The 22,069-nt window shown below is 41.2% G+C and overlaps 2 protein-coding genes across 2 annotated transcripts in view; both read left to right on the top strand.

Moving 5' to 3' along the window:
• Positions 1–7,193, top strand: part of LOC138973817 (uncharacterized) — a 105,984-nt gene extending 98,791 nt beyond the window's left edge. The window contains exons 10-11 of the mRNA XM_070346528.1: positions 1,484–1,618; positions 3,537–7,193. Coding sequence (XP_070202629.1) covers positions 1,484–1,618; positions 3,537–4,606 — 1,205 coding nt within the window. The 3' untranslated portion in view covers positions 4,607–7,193. The remainder of the gene's footprint in view (positions 1–1,483; positions 1,619–3,536) is intronic.
• A 13,210-nt stretch (positions 7,194–20,403) lies between these two features.
• Positions 20,404–20,892, top strand: LOC138974729 (piggyBac transposable element-derived protein 2-like). Its single transcript, XM_070347454.1, has one exon. The coding sequence runs from the start codon at positions 20,404–20,406 to the stop codon at positions 20,890–20,892; it is 489 nt and encodes a 162-aa protein (XP_070203555.1).
• The last annotated feature ends 1,177 nt before the right edge of the window (positions 20,893–22,069 follow it).

Genomic DNA, 22,069 nt, shown 5'->3' with positions numbered 1-22,069 from the left:
GTGTGTCCTTGTGTGTGTGTGTGTGTGTATGTATGTGTGTCTGTCTGTGTGTGTAGAGCGATTCAGAGTAAACTACAAAACCGATCTTTATGACATTTTACATGACAGTTCCTGGGAATGATATCCCCAGAAGTTTTTTTTTCCATTGTTTCGATAAATGTCTTTGATTACGTCATATCCGGCTTTTCGTGAAAGTTGAGGCGGCACTGTCACGCTCTCATTTTTCAACCAAATTGGTTGAAATTTTGGCCAAGTAATCTTCGACAAAGCCCGGACTTTGGTATTGCATTTCAGCTTGGAGGCTTAAAATTTAATAATAAGTTTGCTCATTAAAGTTGTCATTAACATCGATTTTTCGCAAACAGATTTAAATTTGATTGCATCCTATTTTTCATCACATTCTGAATCTAAAAATGTATACATGTGTCACGTTTACTCCTAAAATGTGATCACAATTAACGAAAATAGATTAATTAGTCTTACGATTAACATTTATGAAATCGATCCAAAAATGATGTCATCTTATTCATGATCATTTCCTGATTCCAAAAACATAGATATGATAGGTTGTATTCAAAACAAGCTCAGAAAAGTAACAAGAATACAGAAAAGCGCGCTTTCCTGCTTAGCACAATACGTTACCGCGCTAATCTGGCGTGTCAATATCACTACGTTTTGCACGTGGAAGGTGAGCGATTTCCTTCACGCGGGGATTGACGAAGCTGTACTGTCTTGGTGAAAAAATACAGTGCGTTCAGTTTCATCCCGTGAGTTCGACAGCTTGACTAAATGTAGTAATTTCGCCTTACGCGACTTGTTCCTCTTCTTCCCCACCTTCCATCCTTGTACTGTCTTTCTTTATAATCATTATGCAACGTTTATTATGTTATTTATAGATTTGGTTTATTTAGACGAATTGTTAAGCCGTTACCGTCTTCCGTTGTACTGTCCATGCAGGAACACCACTATAACCTTCTAGCTTGTTGCTGTTACCTGTGTACTTTGTATACATGTCATGACTGTAAGTTTTGTTACAATAAACTTATGTTTAAACCAAATGGAGAGATGGACTTTACTCGTGTAGAAGGCTGGCCAGATCCAAGACGGATTGTGTTCACGAAAAGGAGAGAGCCTTTTAGGCGTATCACAGTAAAATGTAGAAGGTTCATCAAAACTCAGATCCTTTTAAGGGGTAGTTAAGTCTTGGTTACAATGAAAATCGCTGTCATAAGATGACAATCTTGCCCAGGGGAACGTCCTGGACTAACCCCACGTGAGAAGCCTGAACAGAATCTGGTACAAAAACATAGATATGATAGGTTGTATTCAAAACAAGCTCAGAAAAGTAACAAGAATACAGAAAAGCGCGCTTTCCTGCTTAGCACAATACGTTACCGCGCTAATCTAATCTGGCGTGTCAATATCACTACGTTTTGCACGTGGAAGGTGCTTAATGACGCACATGTCTTTGAATGTCTGCCAGCCTGTAAGAACAAGACGTACGGTGCACGCTGCCAGGAATCATGCGGGTATTGTGCTGATGACCAGACCTGCAACGCCAGCACTGGACATTGCCTGGCCTGTCTGGACGGATGGCTGCCTCCATTGTGCAACGAAGGTACACAGCTATAGGCTACATGCACGATATGTGTCTCTTTCTGGAGTTACTCTATGTTATGGCTTGTTTTACCACTTCAACATAAAACTACAATGTACAGCGTTGGATCAACTGTAAGCTTAAACATGTGGGAAATCTGTACGTATTGCCGTGATTGATGTTTGACAAAAGAACTCAATATGTTTTTTTAAATTTAACATTTTGTTTTTTACATTCAATGTGATGGTCAAGTCGAACGGTATAGTGTGCAAGAAAAAACGGCCATATAGTGGCATGTGTGGTTTAGATCAGCGGACTAAATGCTAACATATGTTCGTAGGCTATATCCTACGATGTTTGATTTGAAATTAGCAAACTGCTGTCAATAATCTGACACGTTTTGGAAGAAGAGTTGCGTACAGGCCTGGTCATCAGCATAGGCAAGGCACATTTATTTAAAGAAACCCCATGGGGGTACATGAAACAAAAAACATACAAGAACAAGAAAGAAATACATACATATAAACTCATTTTGTTGAAAATTTTAAATTTTTTTTTTTACAATATGGATTTCAAGTCTCCAAAATAGACATTCTCAGGTTATGGCTAAATTCCTTAATACATAACATTGCGGGGCAAAAAAGAACCCTACAATTAACTGTCTGTATTATGTTTACTTATCAGCACCAGTTTACAATTCTTTTAAAATACCTTTTATGAAGTGAATTAAACTTGACAATAATTTTCTGTTTGTTGTTGAAAAGAGAAGTTGAAACTTAACACTTTCTACCCCACCTATGTTGACCAAGTTGTTTTTAGCCGAGACAAGCTGTGTTGCAGTAGGTCACTCAGAATTGTAGTAACTGTGAAGTAACAGTGTGTCAACACGCTGGAATGCAGGCGTTAGATGGACGTTACAGGAAGCGACTGAAGCTAACAGTCTGAGCAGATATATCCGTACCTGGTTAGATAGAGCCATATTAGTGGGTACGGATATATCCGTACCTGGGAGACAATGAGTTAATTACATTAGGATTTTTGCGATATTAAAATGGAATACCTTTTTACATTTAGTCAAGTTTTGACTAAATGTTTTAACATAGAGGGGGAGTCGAGACGAGGGTCGTGGTGTATGTGTGTCTGTGTGTGTGTGTGTCTGTCTGTCTCTGTGTGTGTGTAGAGCGATTCAGAGTAAACTACAAAACCGATCTTTATGAAATTTCACATGAGAGTTCCTGGGTATGATATCCCCAGACGTTGTTTTTATTTTTTCGATAAATGTCTTAAAAATAAAAATAAGCCCACAAAATTGTGAGGCACATTTGCAGTTTGTGGGCCACAAATGTGTGCCCTTATTTTGTTGGATTAATGACAACGAATGCCAAGGATATCCGGCTTGTCTGGACGGCTGGCTGCCTCCATTGTGCAAAGACGGTACACATGTATAGGCTATACATACTCACTGTATGCCTCTTTTGTAGAGTTACTTTATGTTATGGTTTGGTTTACCACATCAAAATAAAAGTACAATGTGCACAGTTGGTTAAACAGTAAGCTTAAGAGTGTGAGGAAACCTGCGCGAATAGAGTTGCCGGGATTAATGTTTGACAAGATAACTCAAATAGTTTTGTTTTGTTTTTTTTAACATTTATTTTTTACATTGAATATGATGGTCAAGTCAAACAGTGGAGTGTGCATGAAAAACTACCATATAGTGGCATGTGTGGTTTAGATCAGCAGACTAAATGCTAACCCGTGGTCGTATATCCTACGATGTTTGATTTGAAATGTGCAAATCATCTGATACGGTTTGGAAGAAGGGCTGCGTTCAGGCTTGGTTCTATAATTCCACGTATATATGCAAGAGCATTGTACTTCCTTTTCTAGTCTTGTCACGGCCTGTTTATCATGTGCCTGCCTTCATGATTGTTTCCTGCAGAGGCCCAAGCAGAGACACCAGCAGAGGAAACCATGTCCCAAACCAAGAAGATCGCTATTGGTGTGGCTGTTGGTGTTCCCTCTTCCGCGGCATTCTTCGCCGCCATATACAAGGTGTTTAAGATGCTTAGCAATTACATCAACTTCGGATGCCTACCTGACGTGTCTTTGACTAAGAAAGAGGATAATAAAGCGGAGGATGGGGACACGGAGGAGGGGGAGAAGGAGGAGGAAGAAGACGAGGAGTCAGACGATGCCGAGCTTTCCACATGTTCTCGCTGTCTCATGTGTATTGTCTGCGGAGGCTGTATGGGTAGCTGTCTGTGCTGTGTTACACGCGGTAAGATGGAACGTCATAGCAATGAGGAGTTATGCGCATCTGTAGGCGACCATGGCCTGGTGAACAATGCCACGAACGAGCCCGTTTCCTTAGTAGAGAACGGTAAAGCTATTTCAACGAATGCTGAGCACCAAGAACGTGTGTCATCCATTTCAGAACGGGCTGACAAAGAGGGCTCTGAAGATTCAATTCTGGAAAATAATCACGAAGCAGCCAATGACACCCACAGACAAAGTATGGAGGAAAACTTATGTTCAATCCCAAAGCAGACTGTGGACAGAAAGCAGTTCATAGAGAACTATTTCAACAGGGCAAGCTGGCTAGCGGACCCCTACAAAAATTCAAAGCTAAACAAGCCTGCAAGCTGGCACGCATTCTACACCGGTAGTGTTGAAATGAAGAGGAGACCGCAAAGAAGCAGCGAGTTCACATTCAAACCGGACGAGTTGATGGGAAGTGAAACTGAAGATATTTCTCAAGCAGGGCAGACGATAGGTAAAACCCAACAGGGCTTGAACACGTCGCTTCATCCAGACAGCGCACAGAGCGAAGAGCAGGTCCGTATTATTCAGCTGCTGGGTTTTTCTAAAGCAGAGCAGGGAATGTCCAGTGTAGGGCAAGATGTCCATACGGATGACAGAGCTAGTGAGAGTTTAAGGCAGCCAGAACATCAGGAGCAGACCACCGGAAACACACAAAGTGCTGGCAACTCTGACCAGAATGTCCTGTAAGGCAAAGGTAGCCATGCATTGGGTGTCTTTCCATACCCATCGCAGTACTAGTCTAGCACGGAGAAGGGTTTCGAGGAGGAGTTGCACTATTCCTGTGACTGAGACACAGTATGACAAATGAGAGTGCACGACGCTAAAGGCACACTCCTGTGACTGAGACACAGTATGACAAATGAGAGTGCGCGACGCTAAAGGCACACTCCTGTGACTGAGACACAGTATGACAAATGAGAGTGCGCGACGCTAAAGGCACACTCCTGTGACTGAGACACAGTATGACAAATGAGAGTGCGCGACGCTAAAGGCACACTCCTGTGACTGAGACACAGTATGACAAATGAGAGTGCACGACGCTAAAGGCACACTCCTGTGACTGAGACACAGTATGACAAATGAGAGTGCACGACGCTAAAGGCACACTCCTGTGACTGAGACACAGTATGACAAATGAGAGTGCACGACGCTAAAGGCACACTCCTGTGACTGAGACACAGTATGACAAATGAGAGTGCGCGACGCTAAAGGCACACTCCTGTGACTGAGACACAGTATGACAAATGAGAGTGCACGACGCTAAAGGCACACTCCTGTGACTGAGACACAGTATGACAAATGAGAGTGCACGACGCTAAAGGCACACTCCTGTGACTGAGACACAGTATGACAAATGAGAGTGCACGACGCTAAAGGCACACTCCTGTGACTGAGACACAGTATGACAAATGAGAGTGCACGACGCTAAAGGCACACTCCTGTGACTGAGACACAGTATGACAAATGAGAGTGCACGACGCTAAAGGCACACTCCTGTGACTGAGACACAGTATGACAAATGAGAGTGCACGACGCTAAAGGCACACTCCCGTGACTGAGACACAGTATGACAAATGAGAGTGCACGACGCTAAAGGCACACTCCTGTGACTGAGACACAGTATGACAAATGAGAGTGCGCGACGCTAAAGGCACACTCCTGTGACTGAGACACAGTATGACAAATGAGAGTGCGCGAAGCTAAAGGCACACTCCTGTGACTGAGACACAGTATGACAAATGAGAGTGCGCGAAGCTAAAGGCACACTCCTGTGACTGAGACACAGTATGACAAATGAGAGTGCGCGACGCTAAAGGCACACTCCTTTCTACTCACAACCACAACTCTGTCCCAGCTGTTTCACGAAAAAGCCCATACCACCACTTTGGCATTCACCAGAATGAACAGCCTGCATGAGAAAAGGCCATACCACCACTTTGGCATTTACCAGAATGAACAGCCTGCATGAGAAAAGGCCATACCACCACTTTGGCATTCACCAGAATGAAGAGCATGCATGAGAAAAGGCCATACCACCACTTTGGCATTCGCCAGAATGAACAGCCTGCATGAGAAAAGGCCATACCACCACTTTGGCATTCACCAGAATGAACAGCCTGCATGAGAAAAGGCCATACCACCACTTTGGCATTCACCAGAATGAACAGCCTGCATGAGAAAAGGCCATACCACCACTTTGGCATTCACCAGAATGAACAGCCTGCATGAGAAAAGGCCATACCACCACTTTGGCATTCACCAGAATGAACAGCCTGCATGAGAAAAGGCCATACCACCACTTTGGCTTTCACCAGAATGAACAGCCTGCATGAGAAAAGGCCATACCACCACTTTGGCATTCACCAGAATGAACAGCCTGCATGAGAAAAGGCCATACCACCACTTTGGCATTCACCAGAATGAACAGCCTGCATGAGAAAAGGCCATACCACCGCTTTGGCTTTCACCAGAATGAACAGCCTGCATGAGTGCTGTCTGTGTACAGTGGAACTATTTTCACAAAATTATTCTTCAAGCCATAGATAGCGGTTCTTAAGATTCACATTCTTTGACTCACATGAGTATCGGTGAGTCTTAGTATTCAACAGAGTCCGTCTGTATAGATGGCTGGCCGGCCGTCCGTGGACACAAAACTTAACGTTGAGATTATCTAGAACTTTGATACTTTGCAAACTTATAGTGTTTGATGATCTCCCGGCATGATCCCAGTTTGGTTGACCCTCGGCAACTTTGCGGTTCACAACGGGGTCATGTTCGATTCATAACAACTTAACGTTCAAGTTATCTCGGGTGATTTTGAAGCTAAAACCTTGAAACCTTGCACACTGCTATGGTTTGATGATCTCCCGTCGTGACCCAAGTTTAGTTGACCATCGTTACATGTTGGGGTCACAGCGGGGTCGTGTTCGATTCATAAAAGCTTACCGTTGACATTATCAGGACATGTAACATGATATCTATTCCAAAGTCACTGGTACGTGGTATAGACATTCTACACTCAATGAACCATCTGCTAACTGTTCTACCTGGCTTCTTCAGTTACCCCTCGAATACACTTGAAGTGCTGATATTTTTTCCCGACCTGATTTTAGTTTGTGAACCAAAAATGGTGAACAAATTTGCTTGGTTTGCCGCTGATTCATCTGATGTTACATTTAAATGTGTTTTTTGTGTTTAATCTGTTGTGCAATGTCAGCTGTTATATCTCATTGATTGTTCTATTGTGTAGTGCTAATAAAGCTTTGGGGAAATCTGATGTGTGTGTCATTATTGCATTGCAGCGGCTTTTATAATATACGTTATTTGTATTTTTTACCAAAATATGACAATTTACACAGATCGAGACAGTCAGTTTTCCTCCAAGACCGCGCTAGCGGTCGAGGTGAATAATAACTGTCGAGAGTAAAATGCCGACACAACTTCATCATATTTAAGCGGCCACCCAGACTGCAAAATAGTGCATGTTTGTGTGCGTTCAGTCGTAAAAACTAAAAGGAATTCTAACCAGAATCGATCGATACATATAATTATGTTATTTGTATTTTGACCAACATATTTTACACAGATCTCGACAGTCGTTTATTTCGACCACTAGCGCGGTCTCGGTGAAACACTGACTGTCCCGATCTGTGTAAAATGTCATATTTCGGTCAAAAATACAAATAACGTATAATGTATCGATTTTGCTGACGACTCACAACTTCAAAACAGCTCTACTCCTGATCAGTCTGACACTGTCCTATCCACTCTCTCTAATAACATCACCGACGTACAGAATTGGATGACAGAGAACAAACTTCAACTCAACAGCAACAAAATCGAAGCCATTGTGATAGGGACCACATCCAAACTCTCAAAAGCCACATCTCAATCAATCAATGACGCTTATATCGCGCATATTCCGTGGGTACAGTTCTAGGCGCTCTGCAGTGATGCCGTGTGAGATGAAATTTTATACGGCCAGTAGATTGCAGCCATGTCGGCGCATATTTACCTTTCACGGCCTTATTCCAAGTCACACGGGTATGGTAGACAAGTATTAACTGTGCCTAAGCAATTTTGCCAGGAAAGACCCTTTTGTCAATCGTGGGATCTTTAACGTGCACACCCAATGTAGTATACACGGGGGGTGGTTCGGACACCGAAGAGAGTCTGCACACAAAGTTGACTCTGTGAAATAAATTTCCGCCGAACCTGGGATCGAACTCGCGCTGACAGCGGACAACTGAATACAAATCCAGCGCGCTACCAACTGAGCTATATTCCCGCCCCATCTGACATCTGACTCTCTTGAACTCTCCGACTTGTCAAAAATCTTGGAGTCACCCCAGACAACACCCTCTCCATAAAGCTGAACTGGAAATTTATTCAATACAGGAAGCTAAGGGAGCCCAAACTAGGTCCCGAATTAAATTTATTGAAGAAGGAGAAAAAAATACAAAGTATTTTCTCAATATGGAAAAAACACACTCGAACGCGAAAATTATGGATCGTCTTGCTAAAGCAGATGGTCAGGTGATAACAAATCAGGATGATATTTTGACTGAACAAGTCCAGTTTTTTAGAAGGAGATACGAAAAAAATATTGAGTTTGATGAAAATTTGGTTGAACAGTTTTTGGATGGTGTTGAAGTTCCTCAATTAACAGAACAGCAGAAGACTGGAATTGATAGTCCGATCACTTTAACAGAATTGTCGACATCCTTAAAAAATATGAAAAACGGTTCCTCCCCTGGATGTGATGGTATTACAACCTCCTTTATGAAGTTCTTCTGGTGTAAAATAAAACACATGGTATTGAATTCCTTTCATGCATCTTTTTTAAAGGGAGAATTAACCGTCACACAAAAACGGGCAATAATGATATTAATTCATAAGGGTAAACAATTACCAAGGGACGACCTTAATAATTGGCGACCGATTTCACTATTAAACACTGATTATAAAATATTGGCGAAGACTCTTTCAGTTCGCCTATCTAAAGTTATTTTAGATATTATTGGTGAGGATCAGTATGGTTTTCTGAAGGGTCGAACCATTAGTTCAGCGATCCGGCAAATAGACGATTTAGTATCGTATGTAAACGAATATAATAAACCTGGGTTCCTTGTAGCACTGGACTATAAAGCTGCATTTGACACGATTTCCAAAGAGTATATTGTGTATGCATTTAAACGATTTAATTTTGGTGCCGTCTTTGTAAGATGGGTAGAGATTCTATTGTATAAATCGGAAAGTTGTATCAATTTTATGGGCTGGTTATCGGAATGTATTGAATTGAACGCAGGTATCAGACAGGGCTGTTCTTTTTCACCGATGGCCTTCATCCTTGCATTAGAATTGTTGGCCTTGAAAATTCGAAATGATGGTTCAATTAAGGGTCTGCCTCTGCCAAAAGAAACTAATGATAATTATGATATGTTCTTTAAGATATTATTATATGCTGATGATGTGACCCTATTTCTGAACGATATGGATGAGTTAAAAAACGCATTAACCCTTGTTACCTATTTTTCCAAATTCTCTGGTTTGGCAATGAATAGACAAAAAACTGAAATCATGGCCTTGGGCAGTAATAAATATGGTAATGAAAATGAGTGCGGGTTAAGGTGGACTACAAAAGTGAAGATTTTGGGAATTTATTTCAGTAGCTCCTCATCGGTCTCTGAGATTGAAGAAAACTGGACAAGCCGTATTGAAAATATACGACGCAACATTGTAAAATGGTTTAAACGAAATTGTAGTATCATGGGGAAAATATGCATTGTGAAATCTCTTTTGTTATCGCAGATTATTTATCCGTTGCAAGCACTGGTAATACCCGAAAAGGTATTGACTGAGATAAATACTATGTTTTACAGATTTATTTGGAAAAAACGATTTTCAAACACTAAGGCATTTGAGAAAGTTAAAAGAAAAGTGATGTGTCAAGAGTTTCCTGATGGGGGTTTAAAAATGATTGATGTCATTGATATGCAGTCCTCTTGTTTGTTGTCCTGGGCAGCAAATTTATTGAACGAAAAGCAGGAAAGTTGGAAACAAATACCGATACATATGTTCTCGAAGCTTGGTGAAAGATTGTGTTGCTTCCAATCTAACACCACGGTAAAAAATTTTAAAGGATTGGGATTAATTAAAAATGTATTTTGGAAACAAGTTTTAATTTGTTGGTTGAAAAATAAGGACATGATTCAGAGAGCAGTAGGTGGAGACATGTTATTAAGAGATACGTGTTTATGGAACAGCAAGGATATAATCTATTGCGGCCAAACCCTGTTTTTTAGCGACTGGATTAAAGCAGGCGTTTGTCGAGTAAAGGATGTATATGTTGGTAATGAGATTGTGCCCTTTAATATTATGCAGCAGAAGGTTGGATGTAAGCCCACAAGATTCTTTGAATATAGGGTGATTTGTACAGCAGTTAAAGCAGCAACACTACGCTCTGCAAATGGAAATGTATGTGGATTCAACGATTTAAAGAACCTGAGTAAGCCTTGTCAATTTCGCAAATTAATTATAAAGGAAAAATATGTGGAGCCGGTTGTAGTTAAATTTTGGGAACATAAATTTGATTTCAGGCCGGGAAAAGAGCAATGGTTAATGGTAAACAAAGTAACCACTGAAACAAGATTGCGAATGCTGCATTGGAAAATATTGCACAATATTTACCCCACAAATATTTTATTGTATAAAATAGGCATTTCCGTGAGTAATTGCTGTACTCACTGTGAGAACGAAATTGATTATATTGAACATTTTTTTTACTTTTGCCCGAAAATTATGTCCATTTGGAAATGCGTTGAGGATAAAGTGAATTGTAAATATAATATGATTATTAAAATTACCGTAAAGGAAGTTTTTTTGGGCGTATTTGAAAATTCACAAAGTTCCAAGGCACTAATAAGTTTTGTGAATTATTTGATTGTGATAGCCAAAATGTGTGTTGGTATTTATAGATATGGCTCCCCTCTGGATATTGTATGCATTTTTGAGAAGGAATTGTTATATAGAAAAGTTGCTTAAAATACATTTAGATATAGTAATGTTAATGTTATAGTAAAAACATTACTTAAAAAAAAAAATAAATAAAAAAAAAAATCAATGAAGAAGGATGCTCCCCGCCAACAACAACCAAAAAAAAAAAAAAAAAAAAAAAAAAAAAAAAAAAAAAAAAAAAAAAGGCAAAAAAGAAAGGGTTGAAGCAGCCTGCATGCAACTGAGATTTAAAAAAAAAAATACAAGGAAAAAAAAAAAGAAAAAAAAAAAAAAAAAAAAAAAAAAAAAAAAAAAAAAAAAAAAAAAAAAAAAAAAAACACCCTCTCCATAAAAAAACACATCTCTTCTGTCTCACGCACCTGCTACTTTTAGCTCCGCCGCATTGCCACTATACGCAAGTAGCCTACCTCACCACAGACGCTACAGCCAAATTTGTCACTTCTACCATTCTCTCTCCTCTTGACTATTGTAACTCCCTTCTTGCTGGACTTCCCGCTTCTTCTCAGTATCTATTGTCTTCAACGCATTCAAAACAACTCTGACCGTCTTGTCCTTAAAAGGAAAAAGAAAGACCACATCACCCCTCTGTTGCAACAACTCCACTGGCTACCCATCTCACATAGGATCAAATACAAGCTCAACACTCTCACATACAAATGCCTTAACAAGCTTGCTCCTACCTATCTCTCTGATTCCCTCTCACTCTATCAACCTTCCCGACCACTCCGCTCCTCAAACGACAACCTCAAATTCAACATATCTCACACAAAACTTAAAACTGCAGGCCAACGCTCCTTTTCCTTTCAAGCCCCCACCTACTGGAATGCATTAGCTCTCCCCCTTCGTCAACAACAGTCTTTAGAAGCACTTACATTTGGCCTCAAGACTGTTCTTTTCCCTAAATAATCCTCAGACTACAGGGTCCCGCTATCCCCCCCCCCCTCACCCACCTCACCCACAAACCTAAATTAGAGCAGTTGTAAATAGCCATGTACATAATTATCATTTGAAATTTTTCTTTTCTTTTTCATGCTTGCTTTTGAGTGCCGTGTCTCTGTTTGTGTTGTTGCCTTGTCATCTTCATGTAATTTATGCGTAAGTCTATATGAATGTGCTTGAGTTGTAAATGCGAAAGAATGTGTATGAGTGGGCCTTGAGTCGCCTTGTGGTGAGATATGTGCGCATTATAAATTCTCGTATTATTGTTATTATACATATGAGTTGTTCTTTGCTACTGGTCACAAGTGGGGGTCAGCTCACACGGACGCATTTTTCAATACAGTCTAGGGGAGAAACTGGTCACAAAGCACCCAGTACATGCCAGAGAGATAGGAGAATCGGCACAATCAAAGAAAATACCAAAATCATTCAATAGATATGGAAATAATGTATTAAGATTTACTGTGAAAATGCTAGCAAAAATGGCGTCCAAAAACGGGAACGCACACTTGGTGCGTCTTTGAAGACTTACCTCCCGTTCTGTGTTGTTGATAATAGTCGTGTCTGTGCTGTTTTTGTTGAAATAGTATCTAATAAAACTGATGCAGTTCTTGAAATGTTGCAAAGTATTGTTGTCTTTATGAAATGCGAGAGTGTTCTGAGGCGTAATCTGCATACGGCTGATGTCCCACATAGGGTACCCCACTTCGATCAGCGTTTCACTCCAAATGAGCTTCATAGTATAAAAGCAGATACACTACCAAAACACTGCATAACAGATCTACAAGTCTGAGCCAGAATAATTGAAATGTACTTCCTGTATAAAATATTGCAATCATATTTGCTCACGCCGTCCCACATGCAACGCAGATTACCTTCGCCTTCGATTCAAAGTAGCTCCACGCTAACTGAATTACCATCGAAACGCAGATAACGAACTGATTCGGAGATTACACGCCACACATTTATGATATTTTACACACAAATTTCAACTGTGTTGTTTCGCGATAAACAGCCATAAACAAACAAATGTGGCGCCGTCACGTCGCTTCGGAAGGAGAAACGCAGGTTACCAAGAGATTGTTTCCGATACCTGTCGGATTAAAATCATCGTTTTTCACGAATGAAGGCTCTTTAGCAGATCTGGTGAGTTGGAAACTGTCTATGAATGTTTCATTTATGTCAAATGCGTACATTCTTGTCGATATTGTTACCTTTGGGCTCATAAATGAAGGCAACTCACTGTCTCTCTCTCTGCCTCTCTCTCTCTCTCTCTCTCTCTCTCTCTCTCTCTCTCTCTCTCTCTCTCTCTCTCTCTCTCTCTCTCTCTCTCTCTCTCTCTCTCTCTCTCTCTCTGTGGCCTTAATATAATAAACCATTCTGGGTTCTGAGTTCTCTCTCTCTCTCTCTTCTCTCTCTCTTCTCTCTCTCTCTCTCTCTCTCTCTCTCTCTCTCTCTCTCTCTCTCTCTCTCTCTCTCTCTCTCTCTCTCTCTCTCTCTCTCTCTTATGTTATGTTCGTTTGTATGTATGTTTTTGTTTGTTTGTTTAGTCTGTTAATCGTTTGTTTGTTCGGTTGTTTGCTTGGTACCAATTAAAAATCGATACAAATTCACAATAGGCACAACTTGGTAACGGGTACATACGAGGAAAAAGCCAAATCAATCATGCTTCCGTTATGTTGTTTCTACTGATGCAGGTGTCGATCGCATGAGCGGTAAACAAGCGGAGGTTTTGCGTCAATTTTGAGGGGTACTATGACAAAAAGCGCTGTATTTCAGCAATGACAAAGTGGATTGCTTCTTAATCTTTGGTTTTAACAAAATTTTATTCAGAATGTCTTCGCATGAACAGTTCAAAACACACAGCTAGGACACGCACACTTAATCTTTGAGGATCCCATGCCTACATAGAGAAAGAGAGAGAGAGAGAGAGAGAGAGAGAGAGAGAGAGAGAGAGAGAGAGAGAGAGAGAGAGAGAGAGAGAGAGAGAGAGTTTAAATACTTGGTGACCTGTAGGAGAGAGTCTGGAGTCTGGATGGTTTATTGATTGGGCCTTGGGCCCATTTCAATTCGGGGTGTACAAAGTTTCAACATTCATGCTTCATGAAAAATAATCATAGTGATATTAATCATAATAAAAATCATCATCATCGTTTTGACAGTCGACATGACGACAGTGGAAACAGGCATTTACAACAGCAAAACGTTTAGAAAAGGACAGTAATGCATCAGCACAAAATCCAGTCTCTGTCGCACTTCACTCATGTCTCTCTGTCATCCTTCCGTCCATCCATCCATCCATCCATCCAGCCAACCATCCATCCATCCATCCTTCTATCCATCTCATGTCCCTCTGTCCTCCATCCATCTAATCAACCGTCTGTCTGTCCAACCATTCATCCGTCATCCATCTATTCATCCCTCCATTTATCCCTTCACATGCCCTTCCACACGCAAATCTGCAAGCAGTTATATGCATAATCGTTGCATCTCTGATATATAGCATCACATTAACGTTTTCAAAACAAAAAAAAACTTTATTACTATTTTTAAACAATCGACAAAAAAAAAAAAATAGCATACACATAAAACAAGATCGTGCAATATCTCATATTCACTGTCCCCACTCACTGCGTATTTTAAACGCGTTCATGATGAAGGTTGCAAGTCTAAGTAATATTGATCTGTTTGGTGTCGCTAGAAGTAGCGCCAGTTTAAAGCTTGATGGGCGGTTGTAATATTTTGCAGGTATGTAGTACTCACGAATACCAGCATATTTTGGACATTTCAAAACAAAATGAATTTCATCTTCGGTCTCGTTAGCGCAGAATGGACACAAGAAATCTACAGCTGTTGACGACCGAGTGTGTCGTAATCGATGCACTTTGAGTGGCGAGACACCAAGTCTTAACCTAATCAGGCAGTTTCTTGCTTTGACGTGCTTCAGGTCATTTAAGTATGAAGACATAGATAAGGCTGACTTGAAAGTGCTATAGAAAAGGAATCGTTCTTTACTTTGTACGGTTTCTATCCACTCTTGCTTGTATAATGTGACTAGTCTGTTCTTGAATTCCGTTAAGAACGCATTTTCATTTCCAACGCCTTGTTGAATCCAAACTTGGTCAAAGCCGTATTTGTATAGCACATAGCAAACTGATGACGCCCATGTTCTTTTTATTTTGTTCGTGTAAATAAAGCAGCATTTTATAAGCTTTTTGTGGCAATCGATGACTAGGCATTTTCAGGATGCGCAACCAAAATCGTATGGACTTAACAAACGTGTTGACAAATAACGGATGTCTGCCAGTTTCTCCAAACACAAGTGTGTTTGGTGTTTTCATGCTTGTGTTCAGAAACCTCTTAAGGGCAAACAGACGCACCTTTTCAATAGGTGAATGGTCTGCATCAAGGCCCCAGACTTCTGCCGCATAATTGAGCATGGGCTGGATCTGGGAGTCGAATAGTTTATAGAATATGTTTGGTGATCTTTCTCCTAGAGTCCACAGTACCTTAAAAATACCAATCACACCCTTTCTTGCACGCAGCGTTACATCGTTCAGCGTGTGAGAAAATGTCAACCTTGTAGAAAAGCAAATTCCTAAGTATTTATACATGTTCACAGTTTCCATTACGTTATTGTCATACATCCATTTTTCAATAGCTGCAATGTGACCACCATTTCTGAAGATAACTATGTTAGATTTTTCTAAATTAACAGTCAAGCCAAGATTACAAGCTGTTTGATATAGCACGTTTATCTGGTTCTGTAACCCACACACAGTGTCGGAAATCAAAATAACGTCATCTGCGAACATGAGAATCAATATCTCAATAAAATCTGGGATAAGTTGTATACCGTGTCGTCCTTTTCGCTTAATTTCGTCCGCCAATTCGTTAATGAAAAGTGAGAACAAAATTGGACTATTTATTTCTCCCTGCTTCAGGCCTCTCGGACACATGAAAAGGTCAGTGACCTCGGCTCCTGCCCTAACTTTTGCTTTAACAACGTTGTACATACTAAGTATGGCTTGGTACATTTTACCTTTTATTCCTTTGCTTTGCAACACCTTCCCCAGCTTTGTACGGTCTACTGAGTCGAAGGCCTTCTTGAAATCAATAAAAGCAACGTATAGGTTTTTGTGTGACAGTAACTGTCTTTGTACCATAGCAAATAGAGTAAAAATATGATCGGTCGTACTGTACTTTTTACGAAAGCCAGCTTGACTTTCATTTAATAGGTTGTTGGATTCTACCCAACTTGTTAGTCTTTTGTTTATGATAAAGCTGTATAGTTTGCTGCAAATATTAAGTAATGATATGCCTCTATAATTGTCTGGATTGTTAATATCCCCTTTTTTTATGAAGGGGTGAATGATGGATTCAGACCAGTCTTCAGGATATGAACCTGATGTAAACAGTTTGTTGAAGAACCGGGCTAAGAATGGTACAACATGAAAAGCTGAATTTTTGAAAAGCTCACTAATAACACCATCTGGCCCTGCAGCTTTACCATTTTTCAAAGCTCGTATGGCTTCGTAAACCTCTGTTTCTGTTATGTCATATTCCAGCATCTGGGTACTCTCCAGTTCATTTTCATCTACTACCTCTTGTGCTTCATCAACAGTAGAATTGTTTGCGTCCGTTTCTGTGAATGTGTTGAATACATTGTAAAAGTGTTCATACCATTGTTCAGTTTCTATTGTGTTAGCATTAGTTGTTTTTCTTGATAAAGACCTTATGGTTCTCAAGAATGTTTTAGGATCTTTGCCACTTTTTTGCAACAGTTCAATTGTTGCTTGTCTGTGGGCAACTTTTTTGCATCTGTTAAGTTCGTTGTACTCATTTCTGTTTTGTATGTACACAAGTTTGTCCAGATTACCGTTGTGGACATTTCGTAAGTCATGTCTTACAGCTTGCCTCTTCTCTTTGCATTCAAAATCAAACCATGCCTGTTTACGTTCTTTTCCTATTGTTATACTTTTTTTCATGCATTCGCCAGCTAAAAGCAGTCCTTCTGTAAACTTTCTAATCGAGGCATTTACATCCATGTCTATTTTGCTTTCTGCTTCAATAAAACAGTGTTTTACCTCTTCAGAAATTACACATGACATAAATTCTTCCCTTTTATCTGGGCACCAAACGAGTTTGTCAATTCTATACGTCCCTGGTTGTTTTCTATCCAACTCATGCATTTCACTTTGTATTTGAATGTAGCACTCGACAGGCATATGTTTTGACTCAATTTTGTTCCGCTACGTGCACTCTGATGTGCAAATCAAGGAGGAGTCTGGAGACAATAATATAGTCAATCACACTACAACTCGAGGTGGATATATATGTGAAATTCCCACGCTCGTCACCCTGGCCACCGTTCAAAATTTTCAGATCGAACTGTTCGCAGACACTGAGTAAACATTTACCATATTCGTTCAGTTCTTTGTCTTTTGAGTTCCGCTTCACACAGTCTTTTTCTAAGTAATCTTCGTGTATCGAAATTTCGAAATTCTCATCGAGAAGTGTTTTGTGCACCGCATTTCTCGAACTTGTTCTGGCATTTAAATCCCCAATTAATATAAAAGGGAGATCACCACAGTCTTGTATAATATCCATCATGCAATGTTCAATGACAGCTATGCCATTCGAAATGTCCGTTTCTCTGTAATACACATAATTAATTGGGGGCACGTACACACCCAATAAGATCACATCCTGGTCTGTGGCCAAGAGACTCTTCGACAACTTTAGAATTATCATGTTGTCGTATTTTGTTTCTATTCTAGTCACAAAGCGGGACAGTTCTTTTCTGACAAGCAGAGCAGTTCCTCCTGAAATGCATGCAGTTACACTATCTGACAGTTTTATGCCTGGGGATACAAATACTTCATAAGTCGGGAATATCAAAGTCGGAAAAGTTATTGAAAAAGTTTCCACGAGTAGCACAAAATCAAATGTTGATAGATATGAACCTATATCTGGATCATAGAGGCGTTTTAGGCCTTCAAGATTATACGTCAAGAAACTTACGGTTTTAGTCGAATGGAGTTGATTAGCGGGGGGGGGGGGGGGGGGGGGGGGTCCTGATTTGGCCTATTATGGTCCGCTGGACCCGAAAAGCAACAGCTAACTAACTAATTAGCAGTGGCCCGGCCGTAATCCTATCTAGCGCCTTCGCCTTCGTCTGTGACCCTATTGGTAACCGTGGGTACTGGCGTCGTGCTGTGGACCCCACAGTCAGCAAGAGTCATCTGGCGCTTGTCCATTCCTTCCCTCACAGTCTGAGCTCGTGCTCGATTGAGGGGGCGCTTGTCAGACACCTCAGCGATGACGTCGTTCTCCTCTGCATTGTGTTGTGTTGTGTCGTGGGTGACACCTCTGTTGCTTGTGCAGTGGTGTCCGTGGCGCCTTGTATGGAGAGCTCTAAAGCTCTCAGGTTTCCCTCCTGTACGTCGTCAGACTCGTCTCCACGAGTCTCCACCAGGGCTGCTGATCCGGACGGATCTCCTGCTTCCACTGTATCCCCGTTGACCTCCTCAGTTGGCCCCCCACCAGCCGGCATCCCTAGGCTGTGCGTTGAAGCGTCGTCTGGGTTGACCTTGGCCTCCTGCTGCTGGACCGCTGCCTGGTGTGTGTCGTCGGTAGCTTTACTGGTAGCTGGCGCGTTCTCTGGCTGACTGTCTTCGTCTGGGCTGCTGTATGTCTTTCTAGCTGTGGTCTCGTCTTCCATCTGGTAGCCTCGGGGTGCTGTAGTTCGTGGGTCGGCCTTTCCTGTCTTTGGGTACCGTGTATTCTCGCGATTCTCAAGAGATCTTCACAGGTTAAGGCTAGAGTGCAAGGAGAGAGAGAGAGAGAGAGAGAGAGAGAGAGAGAGAGAGAGAGAGAGAGAGAGAGAGAGAGAGAGAGAGAGAGAGAGAGAGAGAGAGAGAGAGAGACAAGACAAGACAAGACAAGACAAAGACAAATTCTTTATTAACGAGGGTAATGGTATAAGCAAACAGGTGGTTTTTTTTACATCCAGCCCTCGCCCATGGAAGGGTTTAATCTAATGACAATACGTTAAAAAAAATGTTAGAATATGAATCAAAGAAGTATAAATCCCTGCGCCTTGAATATGTGCGCGATATAAATTGCATAAAATAAAAAAATAAAATAAATACATAAATCTCTCTCTCTCTCTCTCTCTCTCTCTCTCTCTCTCTCTCTCTCTCTCTCTCTCTCTCTCTCTCTCTCTCTCTCTCTCTCTCTCTCTCTCTCTCTCTCTCTCTCTCTCTACGACAGTGGACCATATTTTCACGTTATATGCAGCTGTAAGCAAGCAACTTAAACAACACAAGAAACTATGGAATGTACTGCTCAAGATCGGCATTGGGGGAAAAATGCTTCAAACACTCAGAGCAATGTGCTCAAACGTATTATCTTGTGTTCGGTGTAACTCTGACTACACGGCCTTTTTTGAGTGTATGCAAGGTCTCAAACAAGGATGCTTGGCAAGCCCAAGCCTGTTCTCTTTTTTAATTTACGAACTTGCGTCTGAAATGATTCTAAAAGGGAGGCATGGAATTCAACTTCTTCCGGGTGAAATTGAACTATTTATCATGATGTTTGCTGACGACATAACATTGCTCTCAGCGACACCGGTGGGACTACAAAACCAGTTAAATGTATTGCATGAAGTTGCCAACAGATTAGCCCATTTAAGCCTGGCGTCCTTTAAAAAGGACGCTTACATTTTCCCCACCTGATTTACAACACAGACTCTGAGAAAGGTCTAAGTCACTGATTGGTGTAAGAGAGGTAACAACGTTTCAGAAGCTGAGTTGGAGAAAGTTATCTCTCTTGGCAGTAAAGTGTCATGGTGGACAGCATTCAAAATCCACATGCTGAGCAGATCAAGATGAGTTCCAAAAGAAGGTAAGGCTATATTTGTGTAATTATCAACATTTTTAATATCATTACTGAAGGTAATTTGAAGACAAAGGCATAATCTAGAAACATATTTTTCTTTTTGTGAATATAGTCCATAGTTTGTGTTATAGGCAGTTTCGATCTGGTGTCCTTTAAAAAGGACGCTAGGGCTAAATGGCCAGAGGTTTTTTCATGTACGGGTTGGGTTTGTTTCAGATTCACTGTGAACGAGGTAATAGATATGCTTGAAGATGATGACTTATTTCAAAGAGCTGACATCTTTCTCGACCCTCCTGAAGTTGATGAGTTGACTGATGAAGATAGTGGTGAAGACGATGGGGAGTGTGCTGTCCACAACTTGTCCGGACGACAACTGACTGCCAGTGCCACAGCTACTATTGTGGGACTCAGTGGCAGAACTACATTGGGAGAGGAGAACAGTGGTGGTGATGGATATGGCCAAAATCAGGCCATTGATTACCATGCTCAATGAGAGATGCCTCATGTACTTAAAAAAAATCATGAAGCAACAACATTTGAGTATCGACGAGAGCATGATCCCATACTATGGGAGACACGGTGCAAAGCAATTCATTAGAGGGAAGCCTATACGCTTCGGATACAAGATGTGGGTGCTGGCCACACCCCTTGGGTACTGCGTCCAGTTTGAACCCTACCAAGGAGCAAAAGGCAGGCAAGCTAATGCAGATGAGTATCCAGGCATTGGAATGGGTGGAGCCGTGGTGGTTGACCTCATCTCTGAGCTGGAGGAAGAGGAGCCGGAAGATTGTTACCATCTGACCTTTGATAACCTGTTTACAAGTCTGAAGCTTGTTGACGTCCTCACGAGCAAGAAGATTGGATGTACAGGAACGATTCGTGCCAACAGGACCGAGCAGTGCCCACTGAAGTCAATCAATGAAATGAAGAATACCAAGAGAGGCACTTACGACTTTCAACAGGCCGAAAACACAGGAGTGATAGTGGTTCGATGGAACGACAACAACATCGTCAACGCTGTCTCCAATGCAGCAGGAGTCAACCCTCTGCAGTCAGCCTCCCGGTGGTCCAAGGCAGAAAAAAAAAACGAGTCAAGATCTCGCAGCCCTTCCTGATCAAACACTATAACAAGACAATGGGCGGGTGCGACAGAATGGACCAGAGCATTGCCAAATACCGAGTCTCCATACGATCCAAGAAATGGTGGTGGGCCATTTTCAGCTTCTGTCTTGACCTGTGTGTGCAGCAAACATGGCACATGTACAGGGCAACACCTGCCTCAGAGTACATTCCCATGGATCTTCTGGCAGTTCGGCGTGCCATCGCGGACATCTACCTCAAGAGGTCACACGCTGCTGCCCGTCTGGAGCTCCCTAACCATCCTGTCGGACGTGTGGCAAAGCTGGACAGAAGAGTTCCACCAGCAATCAGATGTGATGGGTTGGATCACCTGGTGGAGCACATCTCCAAGCAGAGAAGATGCGCACAATGTGGCAAAAAGGTCAAACAAATCTGCCTGAAGTGCAATGTCCCTCTGCACCGAAAGTACTGTTTTGTGGCATTTCATACTCCTGTGTAATCGGTAACTGACCACTTGACCACTCACAATGAAAGTGAAAAGCTCTGACGAGCTGTACAAAAATCGTTGAAAGCAATTTTGTTTGCACAGATTATTCACATTGGCAGGGTAACAGGAGAGTGACTTGCACCATGTTCAGAGGTTGTTTTTGTTTTTTTGTTTGTTTATTTTTTTAAAATAATGGACAGTTAATCCGTTACTTTGTATTGTTTATAAACCGAAAGTTAAAAACGTGTTTGAAAACAAGTGTTTGTGTTAATAAATTTCATTGAAAACTTTTAGAAACTTGTTCCTTTCACTATTGTATATGTTTGATAAACCTCACCCTCTCGATCCTAGCGTCCTTTTTAAAGGACGCTTGAAAAAAATGCTGTAGACACAAGAAAAAGTAAAAAAATCAGAAAAGAAATACATATTGTGTCTTAGAATTTTATTTGCTATTAAAAAACGCAAGAAAAAAAAAATCTCGGCAAAAAGGGGTTAGGTTTAAAGGTAAACAAAGAAAAAACAAAAGTGTTGGTATTTCGCAACGGTGGATACTTGGGGAAAAACGAAGCCTGGACATTTGGTCACGACAACATGTACGTTACCAACTCGTATAAATATCTCGGCTTAACCTTGACACCAAAGTTTCCATCCAACGATGCTTTGAAGACTCTATTGTACGAGCTAAGCGTGGTGTTCTTGACATTTTTAGAGTTTTGTGGAATATT

The sequence above is a fragment of the Littorina saxatilis genome, linkage group LG8 (genome assembly GCF_037325665.1).
Source record: "Littorina saxatilis isolate snail1 linkage group LG8, US_GU_Lsax_2.0, whole genome shotgun sequence".
In the NCBI taxonomy this organism is placed as follows: Eukaryota; Metazoa; Mollusca; class Gastropoda; order Littorinimorpha; family Littorinidae; genus Littorina; species Littorina saxatilis.
The sequence above is the reverse complement of the archived record's forward strand: the minus strand, read 5'-3'. Positions and strand labels throughout refer to the sequence as shown.